The 20,899-nt window shown below is 34.8% G+C and overlaps 1 protein-coding gene across 3 annotated transcripts; it reads left to right on the plus strand.

The window, feature by feature from the left end:
- The first annotated feature begins 139 nt into the window (after positions 1–139).
- On the plus strand, positions 140–20,409 carry LOC130052319 (multivesicular body subunit 12B-like). Of its 3 annotated transcripts, XM_056156814.1 has the most exons (13): positions 142–222; positions 1,379–1,480; positions 1,651–1,735; positions 8,350–8,432; positions 9,145–9,252; positions 10,316–10,406; positions 11,113–11,245; positions 12,925–13,065; positions 13,488–13,591; positions 13,855–13,872; positions 15,119–15,174; positions 17,884–17,934; positions 18,278–20,409. In XM_056156814.1, the coding sequence occupies exons 4-13, from the start codon at positions 8,355–8,357 to the stop codon at positions 18,326–18,328; spliced, it is 831 nt and encodes a 276-aa protein (XP_056012789.1). In that variant the 5' UTR covers positions 142–222; positions 1,379–1,480; positions 1,651–1,735; positions 8,350–8,354; the 3' UTR covers positions 18,329–20,409. The 3 variants fall into 3 exon arrangements, with proteins under 3 accessions (XP_056012788.1, XP_056012790.1, XP_056012789.1); XM_056156813.1 differs by lacking the exon at positions 1,379–1,480 and having other exon boundaries at positions 140–222; XM_056156815.1 differs by lacking the exons at positions 1,379–1,480; positions 13,855–13,872 and having other exon boundaries at positions 140–222.
- The last annotated feature ends 490 nt before the right edge of the window (positions 20,410–20,899 follow it).

The raw sequence follows: 20,899 nt of genomic DNA on the forward strand, positions 1-20,899 counted from the left end.
ATCACTTTCAAACTATTTATCGATTTAATGTATCTATATTTTTATCGGTTTTGAAAAATTTTATACGTGAAGTCATTTCATTATTATTTTTTTATTATTCAAAAATGTGCTGGAATCGAATAAAAAAGGAACGAATTCTCTGTTTTACTCTTCAATCTTGGTCGCTTTTACGTTTTAAAGTTTTTCGCAATATTTGTGTATTGAATTTGCCATCCAGTAGAAGTTAGTATTGGTATTTTACTATTTATCCATTTGTATGAGTTTTTAACTTTTCCCCATTATTTCCGCGGAAAAATAGTAGCTTTAACAATTAGCTTACAGGACTAAAAAAAATTGAGTAGGCCTAGTTCATAAGTTATACGGTCACTGTCATGTCAAACCCAGGTCATTCTCAACTTATTTGGTTTTTTTTTTTATCATGGTAACTGTGTCGTACTTAAGTTTGGGATCACATAAAGAGGTTTGATTTTCCTGTTTGTGGATCGAAAATTCAAGCTTCATGACTCAAGTTCACTATACACTACGATGGCTAGTCATAGGTAGAATTAGGCTGTTATACCTGTTATTATAATGATAACATTTCAGTATCCCGGAAATTACTTAGTATTTAAAACAAATCAGATACTAATATGTTTTACGGCGTGACCGTGTTTGAGGGCGAAGCCACAGGGGCTAAGCCCGTTTTGGGCCCGAACTCTGTGATACCATAAATATAGAAAGGGGTCTAACTCTGACACAGATAAAAAACTAACCACTCGCTTCAAATGCCTAAAAAATCTTAAACTAGGTAAGCTATGCGTAGTTTGTCGTTTTCCTTGCATAGATTAATGTTTTAACTACTTGCATGCCAAATTTCAAGTCACTGGTTCTTAAAATAACAAAGATATACGTCATCGTTCTCTCGATTTCACTTGTTTATTTTTACTAGGACATTTACCGGTCCAGGTCACGGAGTCGTTTCTCGCCTATGACAGCAGCGAAATTCAGACTAGTATGGAAGATTTTGGACCTGTCAATTAAAATTTCACATGAATTATACGCTACTTACTTCCTCATATTTTAATAATGTTTTTCCCTAAAAAAAAAAAAAAAAAAAAAAAATCAGAGAGGGCTACATTATTGCAGCTAACGCCATTAGTACCAAATTTTTCATAGGTATGGTATAGTTTTTCATTATTTTCCTATGTTTTCCTTTTAAACATGTATATACGTGTTACCTATAGGGAGAGCTCCGCTCTCACGGCCCTTTGGGCCGTGAGAGGGCTTCACCCTCTATAAAGTATTCTAATGTCAAAACAAATGTATTGTATGTGAGTCTGAAGTGTGAAGCTGTCAATATTATGTAGTATATATTATATAAATGTAGTATAATATATAGGAGAGAGGAGAAAATCTTTGGCTGGACTGGGAATCGAATCCGGGACCGCTGCATTACTAGTCAGGTGCTCTAACCACTGAGCTACCCAGGCCAATATCCACAGTCCGTATAGCCCTAATTACTACAATTACAACATTGAATGCTGAGCAAACTCTACCGACTATATTTTGAGATTCGTCTGATTCACATGAGATTTATTTTTCTTATATATCTGTGCAAGCAATATAAAATTATGGACTGCACTATATTTAAGGACTTCTGTCTAATTTCAGGTCATGTAAAACTGGTGGGCAGGGGTACCTGACTGCGTGGGATCAAGAGACGTATTTCAGTTGTTATTTTAATTACAAATTTCAGGTACATAAAAATAGTTTTTAAACTTGTTGCAACTCTTTAGTACAATATATCCATTGTCAGATTTTGAGCATCAGTGAAATGAAAAACATAAAATATTAAAGTTGTATGAAAGATTTACAATAGACTAACAGTGTTTTCCATTCATTTCATTTGAACAGGCCCATTTAGAATTGTAACAGGCCAGGGAGGGGGGGGGGGTATGGAAATTTTGGAAAATTAGACGCAAAATCCTGCATTCTGAGGCATTTCAGGGGGCAATTAAAATGACCCTTGTTCATATGCCACTTTTTAACCTACATTTTTAAATATATACCAAAGGGTTGAACATTTTTACCTCAGACAAGTTAGTCACAGTGGTGTTAAATACACACCTTTGCGATGTTTTGAATGGAAGAAATCATGTAATGTATTCGTTCGACGCTTCATTATTTTTCACTGCCATGTGCTTCTCACGCGCAAGGTGAGAGTTTAAAATATCGTCCAATCAAAATCGCCGTTTCAAAAAGCTCTCGATAAAAACATAAACAAGGAAGAAATATGAAAGATATTTATAGCCAACCAATTGCTACCGCATACATTCTTTGCAAAGATCGATCGTGTAAATCAACATCACTGAAATTGACAACATATTATTTTTTGATTTTTTATATTTGAACCGGCCAGAAAATCGTTTGAAACGGTCAATTTGGCCGGCGGCCGGTTCTTAGGTAAAACACTGGACTAAGCATCATGCTACAAAGAGTACATTTGAGATTCAGCAATAAAACTTCACATTAAAATCTTCATGAGTAATGAAAATTTTTGAAGTTGAAAGATCAAGGTTAACAGGTAAAGGTTAACACATATAGTAAAGAAGGGTGTTTGTATGATTGCTAATTATTGTTGAGCTTTAGTAAAGAAAAACCATTGAAAAGTCTTTGTGAAAGGTTAAAATTCAATTACCATGAAGTGATATATATGTATAGTATTAGTAAGATGTAGTTTCTATGAGAAAAATCGATTTAAGCTGTAGAAGTGAAACTTCACATAAAGGATCTTTATGACTAACAGATTATTCCTATGGTTATGAAAGTCATATATTAAAGGTAAAAATTACTTTAATTTTATATAAATTTGTATAATTATACCCGCACTTTCTAAAGAAAGTTCGGGTATATTGTTGTTAGCCTGGTCCATCCGTCCGTCCATTCATCTGTCTATCACACTTTCTTCTTCAAACTGCTCTTTTATTTCAAGTGGTAACCAACTGATCTTTTGGAATATGATAGGTGGTGTACTGTAGATATATGAGGCTATCATTAAAAAAACGTTTGATGTACTCCGACCCACATTTTTCAAGTCGGGTAGGTAGGTCGGTATTTTTAAAAAAAAGATTTTGAAATCAGATTTACAAATCTTATGTTTTCATTAAACACATAACGCTGCCAGACAGAATAGAGTTTAGAACAATCATTTTGTACACATTGTATATAATACACGTAAATCTTCTAATGTCTCCTGAAATTTACCCAGGACGTTTTGCATTCGTCACGGATGAGGACTTCTACAGTTGTTAATAATTAAATTAACACCCCTTTTTATTACCACCGGTCGATTCTGACATTCATAATAGAAATCACTTAAAGAATATCCAGGTGAATTGCATGATGACAGCAATTTACAATAAGTTTTAATATTACCCAATATAATTTTAATGCCGACTTCCCCGCATCGTTCAAATTGTTGTGACGATCGTGTTCCATTCATGTGTCTCAGTTTAACAGCAAAGTAAAATTGCCGTTCACCTATTAAATCGTCATAACATTTAAATAATCCCATATCAAAATAATTTGCATGCCTTTTCAGAAATATAGACCATCAACTTAAACACCGACTCGTGGTCCGCCATAATTTTGGTGCGCTACCCCACGTGATTTTTTCTTTAAATAACATGGCTTTCAAACTTTTGTACATAAATACGATCAGGCCTCGACTGGGGAGTTCGTAGCTCCTTGTTCTATCTTGTTGGTAGATAATGTGGTGATTTGCAGCTGTGATGCGGTATATTTGATCGTTCACATAGAAAAGTGTTTGAAAAGTTCCCGGATTAACAAGTGGTCATTATCAAAGTGAAAGTAGAACCGAAAGACGCCCTAAGAACATTTTGATAACAAGAATTCTGTAAAACAACTAGTCCAAATAAGAAAAAAATGGCATCAAGTTTAATACTAATTCGAAGAATGTCTATTTTCCAGGGAGCAAATAAAAAAAAAAATTGAAATTTCCAAAGTGCGGAAAAAATGATAGGGTCAGGGCAAATTTCACGGGTCGGTCGGAATACATCAAACAAATAAATTTTTATTTTAAGCCTGATAAGGTTTTGGAATATTCAATTTTACCCTGGGGGCAAAACGGGGGTCAAAGAATGACATTTTTTCAACAAAAACCTGGTTCCCAGAACTCCTCCTACATTTCATGCAGTAGCACAAACATCTTTTGGAAGATGATTGGTTGGGTCCTGTAGATGAGCAATAAACTTTCGGAATTTTCATTTTCACCCTGGGGGCCAAATGGGGGTCGAAAATGATGCTTTTTAACACAACCCTGGTTCCCAGAACTCCTCTTACAATTTACATAGTAGCCTAAAAATCTTTTGGAAAATGATTGCTGGTGTCCTGTAGATGTGCAATAAGGTTTTGGAATTTTCATTTTCACCCTAGGGATCAAATAGGGGTCGAAATATGTCGATTTTGTACAAAGAAACCCTGGTTCCCAGAACTCCTCTTACATTTTACAGAGTAGCCTAATAATCTTTTGGAAGATGATTGCTGGTGTCCTGTAGATGTGCAATTAAGTTTTGGAATTTTCATATTGGCCCCAGGGGGCAAATAGGGGCCGAAAAATGATGTTTTCTATCATGAAGCTCCATCTACATCTTTAGGAGTAGTCACATGATATTCTAGGATTGTTGACCTTGAATGACCTTGAAAGTGGATCAAGATCAAAGGTCAAGATCACTTTCTCCTCCACAAGGTCTTAAGTGGTTGACTTAAAAAATGGAGTCAAGGTCAAAAGTCAAGTTCACTCTTCAAGATGTGGGTCTCCACAAGCGACGCAACATTGAGTATGTACATCATTCCAAAGGAAGTCTATATCCCCTTACTTCACGGGATTCAGAATGATAGCTGTCTGCACCAAGTACTTGCGAGACACAGATAGATGACTGACACTCTACGCATAACTTGGAGAGGGAAAGCTCTGTCAATGTCTAGGAGGACTGCATGAACCAACCAAGTGCCAATTTACATATCTGCCCAATGTTCAACATTAGGGCACTGGTACTGATCTTTAAGCAATACACAAAATTGACACTACACAAACTGATAATACCCCCCCCCCCCCCCCCCCATTAAAACAAATACACATACACAGAAAGAGTTACACATGTACATTTCACCTTCTGTAATATTGTAAACCAATAAATGAATAAAAAAATTATTCAAAAAAAGGGGGGGGGGGGGAATGATAAATAAAATAAAATAAATGAATAAGCTACACTTGCCTGATCAGGAATGATGCAATATCCTTTGTTCAGACTTTATACTCAGGAAACATATTCTTTGTGCCTTTGCTCAGCCTCTTAAATCCAAGTGAACTCACTGAAATGACATCCACGTCTACACATGTACACAAATCATCTAACGAGGACATGCGCAGCTTCCCCTCCTGTCGTCCGTTTATTGCATCCTCAAAAGTGAAAGTAGAAGTCCCCGCCAACCAACTCTCTCACGTCACTGTTTCAGATTCTATAAAAAAGCCACTTTATCAATGTACAGTGAGCACCATCATGCATTCAAACACAAATAAACAACATTGATATCATTCAAACTCCATTATTTCTTCTCTTTAAATCATCTAGTATTTAACCCTGGTCACATTACCTTCGTAAATATTTTGCTCACTAAAAAGTCATGCCGGGTCAAATGATCATAGATATATTTAGGGGGGGGGGGGAGGGGGGGACAGCATATGACGATAAGCTGATCATCAACTTTTATCACATTTGTTTAAGAATTAAACTTGTTGTAAAAAATACACACTGAAGTAACTACAATGAATTGCAGAAAACCTGGATACCAATTAGGGTATCATTCTATCTCTGTAATATGAGCTTGTGAAAGTAGATCTTCCAGAAACGGATGCAGGAATTTTTGAAAGGGGGGGGGGGGGGGTCAGCACTTGATCTTTTAGATACTTTTCACAATGTCCATCCGCTATCTATGTCTAATATCGAAAAGAAATGAGAGAGAGAGAGAGGGAAAGAGGGTTACTCCCAGTAGGCTTGGGCGGCCTAGGCCCCCAGAAGCTGTAGGGTATATGGTGCAACTCCTGCATTCTGTCCTGCATTCTGAACATTTCCTGGCACTTCCTTTTCACTTTCAAATTCTCTATTTCTTAAACAAAATTTTTTATTTTACATATACTGTTTAAGAATGCTTCTGACGAAAATATCGTAAATATTTTATCAGTGTGTCGTCTTATTTATCCTATAATTAAATGATAATTATACTGGTGTTGATAAATTTGAATGAAGCAATTAGTAGTACATATACATGTAAGTATCGACCTTTCATATCATTTGGACTCAAAGTCTCGTTAAAATTGAATAATTCTTAACTTGTTTGGTTCTCCAAAGGGGAGGGGGTCAGGACGCCCTGGACCCTCCCCCCTTCTGGATCCGCCCATATCTTTGTGTTGTTTCTGCTAGGAACTTTCATTTGCGATTACAGTCACTTGCCCTTTATAACCATCCCAATGCGAAGTAATATAAGCCCGGTCGGTTTTATTGACAACAGCAATTTCTTTCTTTTGAAATGGTAAAGAAGTTTGATTTATTGACCCCTCTCTCTCTCTCTCTCTCTCTCTCTCTCTCTGGTAGGCAGTTGAAACGGTATGTAGTGAAAATGTAAGCTTAAACGATGAATTCAGTCGTGTTTTGAAGATTTGGTATATCGAGGTTTGGTTTTAAATACATACAGTAATTTGTTTTAATAGCGTTAGGCGTAGTTGTCAAATTACTGAGTCAACTTCTTTCTCCATCCCCTTTTGGAACTGAGGATGCAATGACGTAGCCAAATCACACTGTGGCTTCTTTGCTAGTTAAACATTATAGGATTCAGCGATATAAAAAAGGGGGGTGGGGGTGTTCCAGAAATCCCCCCCCCAAAAAAAATGAATTGATAAAAATAAATATATGTGTATCATCCAGTGCTAGTTAATCTTTTATTTAACTTGTATATTAAAAATAATTGCCTAGCAGTATCATATATATATTTTTTAAAAACTACATACAAAGATGTCCCACAGAAAGGGGGGGTGCCAATCCCCGGATTCCCCTCTGGATCCGCCATTTGGACGGAGAATATATTTAAAGGCAAACACTTAGTGCAGGTATTACTGTCTCATGACAGCATCTAGTTGGTTACTGTTAGCATTTGAGTATACATGTACATGGCTTAAATATTAGACATCATAAGATTTGCATTGATTTTATAGTTGAAGCTTTTATTAAAAAAGGTGTATTGTATTTAATTTTAAAAACCTATAACTTTAATGTGACAGCTCTTTGTGGTGGCATATGGAAAGTCTATGTGAATCAAAAATACTTCTTTCTTGATATTTAATAATGTTGTATTTAAGATATTTTAAAATATTATAACTTGAAATGGGGGACATAAATTTACTATGATTTATGCAATGATCAACAGAAATGGTCAACCAATCTGAATGAATCCAACAAAACACTAAGTTAAACACTATTCATCTTTACCAACATGGTGCTTATGTTTAGAACAACCCCCCCCCCCCCCCCCCAAAAAAAAACATTGCCAAAGAGGATCATGTTATTGACAATAAAGTCTAGTGATGAAAGTTTGGGAGAGAAATGAAAATTCAGATCAACATTTTTTTAAAGGGAAAGAAGTAGGTACATTTTCTAAGTCATCTGGCCCAAAATATCGATGATTGCTCTTTGAGCTCAAACTCTGGCATTCAAATAAGGAATAGATTAGCAAACCCAAAATTAGCTCAGTTTGATCAGCAAAATGATTTGTGTCATATGACGAGAGCTTGAAGCTGGCATAAAATTGCAAAAATGCCATTTTCAATGAAAATACCCAGAAGTTCAGGTGAGGTTCCTTTCAGGAAACATACAGCGCATGCGTCGAGCAAATTCATATTCAAGTAAGATTTTCATCTTAAAAATAATACACAATATATATTATTTTCATTTTGCTCGACAAATGTGCACATCTTTTCCTGAACATGCAATAATCTGTATGGCATTTGACAGTTTTCAGGTTTATTTTGAGAAAAAGGCGGAAAATGTCTTATTCGTGATGTCATAATGCTATTCATTTAGGAATATCATTCTGATTTTGTTGACCTAGTATGCCTGGCATATAATTTACTTTCTTAAAATGCTGATTAAGGTTAATTCCAGACACATTTTATAAGAGAGAAAATTTTTGGGCCTTTTCATGTATACAATCGTACCTTGTTCTTACTCAGCTCAGCTGATGTTTATTTTCCGAATCTTGTTCAAAATATTTTTATTCTTTCTTCTTTTTTTTAAGGTAACATGACAGATATAGACAGACCAATCACTCAGGTTGCCATTGTATCAGATGCTTCCAGATGTCCTCCTGGATTTACACTGGTAAACTTTCTCTTTTGTCACCTTGCACTTCTGATATCTGAAGACATCTGATGCTATGAGACATCTTTTTAATAAAATGTCAATTAAAGTATATCTCTTATTTGACATGCAAATCTCTGATCTAAAAATAAAAAGCCCACAATATGGCGGAGTAACAGACTTGTGTCGTACATTGTAGGTGAATATCTTAAATTTGAAGATTGCATCTCCCCCCCCCCCCTCTCTCTCTCTCTCTTATTTTCATGCAAAAGCATTCACCAAAAAAGTAATTGTTACTTTGTACTTCAGAATCTGTTTCTGGGTATTTTTTCATACACTGTACAAGTATTAGATTTTAACTAATAACTGTAATAAGAATGAAACATGTTATGCCAAAAGGAAAAATAAACCATTTAGAGTGCAATGCTCTCAAAATTTGATGTCATGTGAATTAATGATTTTTTTTTGTTGTCCTCCTCTAAATTTGAGTAAAAATGATAACAAAGTGGGAACGGGAAGATGAGATTTGACGCAAAGTTTGAATTTATTGTTGAAAATTGAAAAAAAAAATCATTTTGTATAAATGAAAAAAGTCTTTAGGATTTTGATGTGGGTGGTATATAAATGAAAGCAAAATCTTCAGGATTTTACAGTGTTTTTTCCATTATTGTTTAGAACTTTATTGCATGTGTATATTCAATAAATCTTTTAACAGTGTGTTGATTTGTTTTAGATTGATCGTACTTATGATCGCCGTGATGATGCTGATTTATGGCGAGATGGTTTATTTGGAAGAAGAGTGTATCGTTTTCTCTGTGTGGAAAAAATGCCCCCCGCACCAGTAATTATTTTTTATATGCATAATTATGAAAAACAATGCATGTGTATACATCATTTGTTTTTTTCATCAGTTATGAGTCCTATATGGATATGAATACTGACAATAAAACTAAGTTTGTAAAGATTCATCTTTCTACATTTAATTGTATGTATAGAACTAGAATTTTGATGTCAATATTAAATCAATATTGATTTATAGAATAGTTTGATGGAGGCTTTTGCATTTTTAAATGTATTAGTTTGCAGACCATGCAGTGCAATGCATCTGTACAACAGCAATATGAATTATTTTTCATTATCTATTGCCTCTATTATAAAATGAATTGTTACATTTTACTGATTTTAATGGAAAGAGTCGATTTCAGTCAAACAGATTTTTATACCCCCCCCCCCCCCCCCCCCGTCTATCTGTCCCTCTGTCTCTCTGTCTGTGCAGATTCGTGTCCTGGCCATAACTTATTTGTTCTTTGACTTAGGCATACCATATTTGGTACACAGATGGATCACCATGAGACGATGTGTCATGTACCTTCATGACCTTGACCTCAAGGTCAAAATTAAAGGTTTTTACAATGGATTCGTGTCAGGGCCATGACTTCTTTTTTCTTTGACATAGGCATACCATATTTGACACATGAGTGTATCACCATGAGACGATGTGTCGGGTACCTTCATTACCTCTATATGACCTTGAAATTTGACCTCAAGGTCAAAATTGATTATAGGGTTTTGACATAGTCATACCATAAGACATGGGTGTATCACCATGAGACTATGTGTCATGTACATTCATGACCTATTTATGACCTTGACATTTGATCAAGGTCAAAATTATAGGTTTATGCCATGAATTTGTGTTCAGACTATATCTTCCATTTTGTTCTACAAAGGCATACCATATTTTTACACTCATGAAAGAGGTAATTTATACCTATTAACAACACCCTTTTGGAGATTGGGTAGTGCGGGGTGGGGGGGGGGGGGGGTGGGGGGGGGGGTATTCTTAGAGAGCATTAGAGCATTGCTCTCAGTATCTCTTGTTAATATTGTAATTTCTTCACTAGGGGAGAGATGTGTTGGTGGATGTGACCGTGATTGGAGAAAGAGACGCTATTCCACCTGGATTTACCTGTGTAGATTTCACAAGTGATACACGTGAGTTACAATCTACCACTGTGTAATGTACAAAATAGTTATGTTTACATTCCATAAAGTACCACTGTCTCATACATTCTGTTCATATCTGGATAGAAGAATATTCACTCACTTAAATCTGTGATGATTAGCCCCACTCATGTATTACACTAATGTTATTTGTGACATCATGATGCTTTGTAAACGTTAACGATGCTACGGTAGGTAATAACGTCTTATAATCAGATGTGTTTTCCTTCAATGCTACCCACTTCGCAACAATTCCTGAATAAAATTCATAATGATCAGCAGTTTATGCATTTCTAATTCAAGACTAATTGAATCAGAAGCAACATTTATTATACTCCTTATGAACAAAATTCAATGGAAAAGATGAGAAAATGAGAAGATGCCTGTGAGAATTATCAAGTGTTCCAATGATTATGCAATGAGATAGGGTAATCTGTGTAACAAATTGATACTTGATAGTCAGAATATGTTGTCTATGGGTTAATTCTAAAGGTATTCAGGCACCATGATATCCATTTCTTGTTTCTGGTAAACAAGATTTAGATAGAGGGAAGTGATCTGCAACATATACTTTCAATGTGTACAAACTAATGATAAACTGTATGTGTAAAACCAGAGTATTGAAAATGTTAATGTTTAGAAACATACCACTAACTTTTGTACTTGTAATACAAGATGTCATTTTAAACTTTTACAGGTGAAAAGGCTGTCAAAAAGAAGATGCTGTGTGTCCGTTACATGTCAAGTGACTTAACCAATGATGCTATATGTGAACTTATTTTGTTAACCAAGGGTGTCAGGCGACCCCCGAATGGATATACACTAGTAGGGTAAGGGTTCGGATCATTTGATAACTTTGGATTGAAGTTCATGCAGTTCATAGATGCTAAACTACAGTTGTGATTGATAATGATTAAAATAAATCATTCCATGAAATATGATAATGAAACACAATTCCTTGTTTAACACTTGAAAGTTCAAAACTAAAAATGTTGAAAATTGGGAAATCAATCTTGATGATAATTTCTCTTATTTTCGTTTGTTCACGGTGTGGAAAGTGCACAGAATATGATGTTTGCAGACACTGATAGGAATTCATTTATGTACATCTTTATTGAAGGCCATCTTCCATCTAAAACCATCAGATTGGCTGAGATGGTATTGCAGATAGCTTTGTAAATTAAAAAAAATTAACACTGTGATTAAATTTCCCTTTATTATATTTAGGACTTGATTCAAATGAAAATCCATCACGTTTGACACAAGGTTCTCTTCTATTTGTTAAAAGCATCTCCACTCTTGGGCATTGATGATAATAAGACAGAATATTCTTATTTAGCAAGGGGAAATGGAATGGCTTTCATTTATAATTTAGTGAATCTAACTACCTCACAAAGTACAAGTGTTATGTAAATACATGCTAGCTACCTCACAAAGTGTAAGTGTTATATAAATACATGCTAACTGCCTCACAAAGTACAAGTGTTATATAAATTCATGCTAGCTACCTACAAGTGTTATATAAATTCATGCTAGCTACCTCACAAAGTGTAAGTGTTATATAAATACATGCTAACTGCCTCACAAAGTACAAGTGTTATATAAATACATGCTAACTATCTCACAAAGTACAAATGTTATATAAATACATGCTAGCTACCTCACAAAGTACATGTGTTATATAAATACATGCTAGCTACCTTACAAAGTACAAGTGTTATATAAATACATGCTAGCTACCTCACAAAGTACAAATGTTATATAAATACATGCTACAGTGGAACCCCATAAAATAATGTAATACCCGGGTCAACGTAATAAATGTTCCCAGTGAAATCCATTAAAAATATCATTTGGAAATTGTATATCTTCCGTTGATACTCCGTTAAGGTGTGTGTGTGAACATATCTCTACTGTCTTTGTTTTAAAGACTATGACACTTGATTTATTTACATCTTATCTTTAATGTCCGTAATTCTTCATGTTTTCATCCCTTTTCTTTATTTCTTGTGTAGGATAAATGAGGATGCTTTGATAAGCATTGCAGATCTGCTTTCGTTTCCGCCATTTTGTTCAACTTTAACATAATGCGTTCATATAAATTTCTCTCAATAACTTGTTCCAGTTCGTATTCAACATTCGTACATAAAACAAAAAAATAACAAAACATCGTTTTTCTTAAGTTATATCTCTACTACACGATACAAAACATAATTTAATAAATTCCATCCCCAAAACCCAACAAAATGACGACACATAATGTACGCGATATCCAACACTTGCACACTTTTTTCACCAACGATAAACATGGAGAACAAACGCAATCCACTTTTTAAAAAATAATGCACTAATATTAAGATCACATTTATAACACTAATTGATGGCACTAAAATCACGTGCACATCAAAAAAAGATACCAATTGTAAAGGATTTTTTATTTTAAAGGGTTCATTTATGCAATATAAGTCAGGTAATCTTAAATCTAAGTTTCACTGGTTGAACTAATTAGGGAGCTGAATTACATGGGACTGTGCTACAAGATGTCCAGTTTTCGTAAGCCTGGAGTTCAGATGGATTCCCATCAAGGTCACTCAAACGATTCCACGTTCCACACACAGGGCTACTCCACGCAATCCACACCAATGAACATGTGAGTATTCGGTGATCATCTTAGATATGTGCTTAGTAAGATTCTGTCCTTCTTCAGCATAGGAATAGATGTGCAGATGCAAGTATAGTAAGACTCCCTCTGAAATATGAATTAATCACAATGTATGTACTAATTGTGGTTAGAGGAATTTCATTGCATCCATAATGTATATCAAAGGCCATTCCACAATTTCTTTTAATAGTAGCATTATGTATTGAGTGATTTTGTATAGAAGATCTGCCTTTTACAATCATGTGAACTGGTATGGAAATTTTTTTTGCTTTCTTCTCTTCTTCTGTTATTCAATGAAGTAATGCTGTACATGATGCTTTTTAATGGTGATTGCAGGTCCTCTGTACAATTTGTTTTCTAATAATGATTGCCTGTCCTCTGTACAATTTGTTTTTTAATGGTGATTGCAGGTCCTCTTTAGCATCTAATTTACCCTACAACCCAAGTCCCTACAGGAAGAATGGTCCTTTGGAGAGGGGAACTAGCTTCACAGAGGCTGCAAATACTCTACAAGGTATGCACATGTACAATTGTAAACTTAAGCTTTTACCAGTACATGTATATACTAAATGTTGTGTCGTATCAACATATATGTACCATCAAATATCATGTAATTTGTTTGATTTATTTTATTGTTATGTTTTTTCAACAGGGTATGTAGTGCTCAGTAGTAAATGTTTTTGAAGTTGTCTGCATTTTTAGATATTTTGTTGTTGTTTTAATGCGACATTAATTTAAAGTCTGTCACTGCACATGTAATTAATTTTTGTTCTGTAGGGATCCATACAGTGTCAGGTTATTGTAAACCACTAGCTGAGTCTATTTCTGGATATAGCATGGCTTAATCATGCCTTTTCTGCTTAAAACTATCTTTTGTCTCTTAATGTATTTCACTCATTATCATATTCATAATACATTTACATAAAAACTCACCAAGCTATGATACACGAATTTAAAAGATTTTATGAATTGGAATTTATTGCACTTTTTTTTTTAATTGTGTAGAGTATTAATATTTGTGGTAAAATTCATTTAATTTCATGTGTCATTTTATTAGTGTATCAACTAATTTTAGGCTGATCTAAATATTTTTATTCACTCTTTCTATGAAACCATTTCACTGCACTGTAAATATGTAATTATGTATACATTAGAATTTCACTCGCAGTAAACTTGAAAACATTGAAGTGTTTTGAAGAGTGGAATCTGCTATGAATCTCAACAACAAATGATGTCAGATTCAGACATCAAAAGTTCAAATGTACCTCCAGTACCTCTTGAAATAGGAATGTTTGCTGTTAATCTGACATCATCAGATCCACATCTCATCATACTATGGAGTCTTCAGTTTTCTCACATTTTATTTATTTCTATCTGTCTTTAAGTCTTCAATTCCTTACTTTAGTTTACAGCTGTATGTGGTAGTGACGTTTTAGGTATATTGCTTTGCTTTATGTATCTGAATATTTGCCCTATCATTCTGAAGTGTGAGTTAAATGAACTATGTAATGTAAGTAATGACATGTTTTACTGACAGGTACATGTAATAATATAGTGAGTCCTGATGAAATATTTGATGGTGTTTATAAATACATGTACAGTGTATTACAAAAGTGCATCATTCAATAATTTGTTCATGTAGTAGTGTACTCACACATGACATTGTGTATGTATCAAACTTTTTTTGAAAAAAAATCTGCATCGTCTTTTGCCATTAGAACTGCAGGTGAAATGCATTGCTTTATTTGCGTTACGACTGGTAATGCATTATCTTTTGCCATTAGAACTGCAAGGGAATTGCATTGCTTTATGACTAGTAATGCATCATCTTTTGCCATTAGAACTGCAGGTGAAATGCATTGCTTTATTTGCGTTATGACTAGTAATGCTTATTTGGATGAGATAACACCGATTGTTGTATGAGCTGTGTGCACTATAAACAAACATAATATAAATTTAACCATTTGATGACAAATGTTGAGTATAATTTTAAAGGTCTTTGTGTACATTGTAATCCATACCTGGTGTCTTTGTCTTTCAGCTGTGCAGGGTTTGCCATTTGAACTGAATCGCAAGTTGTTCAGCGATGACTTAAATGTAAGTTACACTGAAATATCGCTGTTCAGTCTTTGTTCAGCGATGACTTAAATGTAAGTTACACTGAAATATCGCTGTTCAGTCTTTGTTCAGCGATGACTTAAATGTAAGTTACACTGAAATATCGCTGTTCAGTCTTTGTTCAGCGATGACTTAAATGTAAGTTACACTGAAATATCGCTGTTCAGTCTTTGACTTTTCAAATTGTCTTAAAGGGGTATTAGCTGCTAAAGTCATGTTTGCCGATTGTTACCAAAATTACTAAAATAGCTTTACAATGCATAAAAATAACCACTAACATATCAAAATTCACACATCTTGCAATCTTTTGTTATAATTTTGACATTTGAATTTCTTTTATTGATATAAAAAATAATGGCCAAAACATTATTGACAATGCATAGAAGTAAATATTTCATTGTGAAAATTTTTACATAATTTTCATAAAATTTGATACGAGGTAAAAAAAAAAAAAAAAAAAAAAAAACAACTCTCAGATCTGTTTTTCAGTGTTAAAATTTTTTACATCCTAGTTGACAACTTGTAATGCCCCTTTAAATTTGAATTTCATTTGTGAAAGTAATCTCTAACAGTTGAATTAAACAAATAATTATTGGTAAAATGATTTTAAAACTTCAATTATAGATTCGTAATTCAAACCATGGCCCTGGAAGGTAGGGTGGAGGGGCCACAATAGGGGATAAACTTTTTCCATGGAATTGTATGGAAAATATTCTTTTTTAATCTTCCTCTCAAGAAGAGCAGGGCCATGATTACTCTAATAATCCAAGCATCCTTAAGTAGTGCAGATTCAATTTTTTTTCAAATGATGAGTCCCCTTCCTCACCTCCCTTGAGAGGGGGAGGGGTATTATGATGAGGCCTCAATAAGGGATCAAAGTTTTACATAAGAATACATCAGAGAAAGTCTTTTAAAGTCTTACTCTCATAAAACAGCAGGGCCAGGATTAATCATATTGAGATGAAAGCATATTCAGGTAGTGCAGTGTCAGATTCAGGTAGTGCAGTGCCAGATTCAGGTAGTGCAGTGTCAGATTCAGGTAGTGCAGTGCCAGATTCAAGTTCCTTCAAATCAGCACCCCAGGAGTAGGTTTAGGCCACAGTTTTAACATGGGAATATATAGCGCATGGGGGGGGGGGGGGGTTTAAAATCTTTTCAAGAACAGGGCCATCCAGTAATCCTCAGATAGTGCACATTCAAATTTATTTTAATTATGGTCCTGGCAGATTTTACCTGGGAATTTGTATTGAAAAAATCTTCTCTAGAACAACTGACCAAGATGAGTCATATCTATGCAAGCATTCCAATATACCCTGGTAGTGCATATTCTTATTTGATGAAATCATGGCCCCTTGGGATATAGTTTGGCTAAAATAGGATTTAAAGTTTTACATGATAATACATATAGGAAATTTATAAAATAAAAAAATAAGAGTATCAGGATCTCACTAAATCATATTTTAATATATGCAAACATTCCCAAGTTGTGTGGCTTCAATTTTGTTTGTGTATGTGTGTGTGTTGGGTTATGGTGGAGCTAGAATTAGGAATAGATTTTACATAAATATAGGAAAATTATTATTTCTCCAGATCAGCAAGGCCATGTTAGTAATATTCATACAGAAGAATTCCTACATTGTGTGGATGCAATTTGGTCAAGTCATGACCCCAAGGGGCTAGGATGGCAATCTAATTGAAATTAGATGTTGGATCCGCTTGCATACTCGCTACACAAACATCTAAAAACATCCCATAGAGGGTCACGTCAGAGGTCAAATTCGGTATCACTCTAGACTTATCGGCTTCAACAAACATTCAATGATTTTGCCAGTGGTGATTTCATTGGTCAATCGAATTTGACCTCTGACGTGACCCTCTACGGGATGTTGTTAGATGTTTGTGTAGCGAGTATTCGAGCGGATCCAACATCTAATTTTAATTAGATTGCTAGGATGGGGTCATAGTATGGGGTCAAAAAAATTTCATGGGAATAAAGAGGGGTGGGGGGGGGGGGGGAATCCTTGAATTTTGAACAAACTGATGTAAAACAGCAAGACCAAGGTGACTCAAGTGAGTATTGTAGCCTTTGAGCCTCGTGTAACAGATTTTGATAGAATTGCTAGTAGCATTATGTCTAATTTAATTATAACCCATGCAACGAAGTTGCTGAGGGTATAATGTTTTTTACCCGTCAGTCCCTTTCTTGTCAGCACAACTCCTCTAAGACCGCTCAACAGAATTTCATGAAACTTTGTAGTTAAAAAGGACACACTATGTAGATGTGCACATTCCCAGGAAATTCTGATTCAATAATTGTTTTGGGAGTTATGCCCCTTTTGAATTTAGAATTTCGAGCCTGTCTGTCCTGTTCTTGTCAGCGCCACTCCTCTGAGACCGCTCAACAGAATTTCGTGAAACTTTGTAGTTAATAAGGACACACTGTGTAGATGTGCATATTCCCAGAAAATTCTAATTCAATAATTTTTCTGGGAGTTATGCCCCTATTGGAGCCCGTCTGTCCTGTTCTTGCAGTAATGCATAGCATTACCATTCATTATGCGAGACATTGTCAAGCAATGTTGGAGTGTGGGATATATGAGCTTGCTCAACTCTGCTTTCTCTCAGTTTTGTAGTTGAAAATGTTTACCCTCTGTAAATTATCTTTGAAAAATCTGTATTTGTTTTCAGGTTACTATTCCCCAGATTCCGTACAAATCTATAATGGATATAGAAAATCAGGTAAACATCAATGTACACTTATATTTTGTTGGTTTGAACATTTTCTGTCCTGATAATAATATACAAAAGGTTTGAATGAAGTTCTAACATTTCATTTATTAAATATCTAACTGAACATGTAACAGCATATCTGGAATGCTGCATTTATTGTTGTCCTTAATCTCAACATTATGCTGAAACTTTTGAAAGGTTGAGATTAAACTATATGACTGATAGAGGTCAAAGTCATTCAAAGTCCAAGGTCATATATGCCACGATTGAAACTGACTATGCTCGGAGGCATATTGTTTAACAAACACATCTTTTTGGCCTGTACTTTGAAATGATTGATATATAATTACAGTATAGTTATGACTTCTCGGTGGAAAGATCTGCTGCTGCCAGGGTGCCCTAGGACCAGGGGACACATTTCTAAGTATCATACATCAAATTGTTAGAAGGAATTCAACTGGATTGGATTTGTTAGATGTTTAATGCATCATGGACTTGTTGAACAAAAAGATATCAAATTAGATTCAAATGATTTTATTGTTGCTTGTTTAAAAGTATTCTTATTTTCACTTTGTGTTTTCATACTTAGAAAAAAGTACATGTAGATACTGGAAATGTCTTTTATTCAGTATATACATCCATGTTCTGTAGCAAACCAGCTTAACATTTGTAAAGTGTGTGTTTTGACAGATTTGACATTTATTGTATAGAAATATGTACAATATCAATTTAATCTTGAAACACTGATGACTATTCTCTCTCCACTACATAGTACAGTTGCCATTTTATGGTGTGCCATTTGAAAAGTACTGAGTAAATTGATATGTGTACATTCGTTTTTTTCTTGCATCACTTGTTGATTAATATACTGATATTTTTGTAAATTATTATTAAAAGTAATTCCTACTTTTTGTTATATTTTAGATTAAACTTGATGGCACTAAATTCTGTGTATACTGACACATGTACTTTTGGTTGATGCATGTATCCTAGCAACTTGTATTTCATGGTAACCTTGGCTTCTTCACATATGAACTTCCAAGATAATGACCAGTTGATTTTCTTCAGTCCCTTGGACTCCAATACATCAGCTGTAGGCTACATATATATAGTAACAATACAAAAACACAATGCTGTATCATGACTGCATGTATTTATGTAAAATTATCTGACTTTACATGCATATAAGCGTGTGTTTTGATCTTAGTATGTGATACTATACAATATATATGTGGTCAGGTCAAATGAATCCAGGATAAGCCCTCTCCACATTTTGATTTAAATTCATTGTTTGCAAACAGCTTATATAGACAAGTTTTTGTCACATCACAGATATAAAATTCATTTGAAAAAATGTATAGAAGAACAAGTTAATCTTGATAATCTTACAAGAACACAGTAAGAGTCAATCTATCATAACTTGCTGATGCAAGTGGAGGGTAGGGTAGAGTAAATATGATGTAAATGTTGACCAGCCATTTGATTGTTTAGATGCTTCTACATTGAGTTTTACTACCTGTTTATTTACATGTATAGACCTCCACTAGATTTGCCAGTGTTGACTTGTGCTGACATCTCGCTGCACACTGTTAGTGTTGACTTGTGCTGACACCTCTCTACACACTGTTAGTGTTGACTTGTGCTGACACCTCTCTACACACTGTTAGTGTTGACTTGTGCTGACATCTCGCTGCACGCTGTTAGTGTTAACTTGTGCTGACATCTCGCTGCACACTGTTAGTGTTGACTTGTGCTGACATCTCGCTGCACGCTGTTAGTGTTAACTTGTGCTGACACCTCTCTACACACTGTTAGTGTTGACTTGTGCTGACATCTCGCTGCACACTGTTAGTGTTGACTTGTGCTGACATCTCGCTGCACGCTGTTAGTGTTGACTTGTGCTGACACCTCTCTACACACTGTTAGTGTTGACTTGTGCTGACACCTCTCTACACACTGTTAGTGTTGACTTGTGCTGACATCTCTCTACACACTGTTAGTGTTGACTTGTGCTGACACCTCTCTACACACTGTTAGTGTTGACTTGTGCTGACACCTCTCTACACACTGTTAGTGTTGACTTGTGCTGACACCTCTCTACACACTGTTAGTGTTGACTTGTGCTGACACCTCTCTACACACTGTTAGTGTTGACTTGTGCTGACATCTCACTGCACACTGTTTAGTAGTTGGTAATGTTATATTTGTGTATCATCATTGTGTGATGGATATCTGTGATAGCGTATGATTGGTGATTTTATATTGTGCAATGCTCAAAATTGATAAGACAATTATACACAGAAATGTAAATGTGCTGTAAAAGGCAAGACTTGTTGTTTCTTGCTTCATATGAACTTCTACAGAGTTAAGGTGTCTTCTTCTTTTTTTTCTGCTGTTGTTTCCAGTTTTATCATTTCTTATACATGTAATTATTATAACTGTGCTTGATGGACATATTGGAAGAATAAACATGTTTTTTATGATGGTGATATTAAATTTGCATTATATACAGAAGTTAGCATATATAAACAAAATAAATATGGGTATATCAAATGATAAAAATAAGCAATAAAACTTAAAATGAAAACCCTGAAGGTTGTGGCTATGGTATTTTAATTTTCAAACTTAGCTAAATCGTGGTATCTTGTTTTGAAAAATGTATGGTATTTTATAAATCCCTATATTGTAGGTACGTGTCAATTTTTTAAATTGGCATAGCTGTATCATTACCTACATGTCACTCATCCCACTCATTTTTGTAACCACATTTTAAGAATTGTGCACGTTTAAAAAAAAATGGTTTTCAGGATGCATACAAAAAATTTGAGTTCATGTCAACATAGTTTGAAAAACACATTTCCCCTTTTATCACTCTAGCACAATTGTTCTTGGGCCAATTTCAACCAAACTTGGCCAAAAGCATCTTTGAGTGAAGGGCTTTCAAGGGCCATGCCCCCTTGAAAGGGGAGATAAT

The sequence above is a fragment of the Ostrea edulis genome, chromosome 2, assembly GCF_947568905.1.
Source record: "Ostrea edulis chromosome 2, xbOstEdul1.1, whole genome shotgun sequence".
Classification (NCBI taxonomy): domain Eukaryota; kingdom Metazoa; phylum Mollusca; class Bivalvia; order Ostreida; family Ostreidae; genus Ostrea; species Ostrea edulis.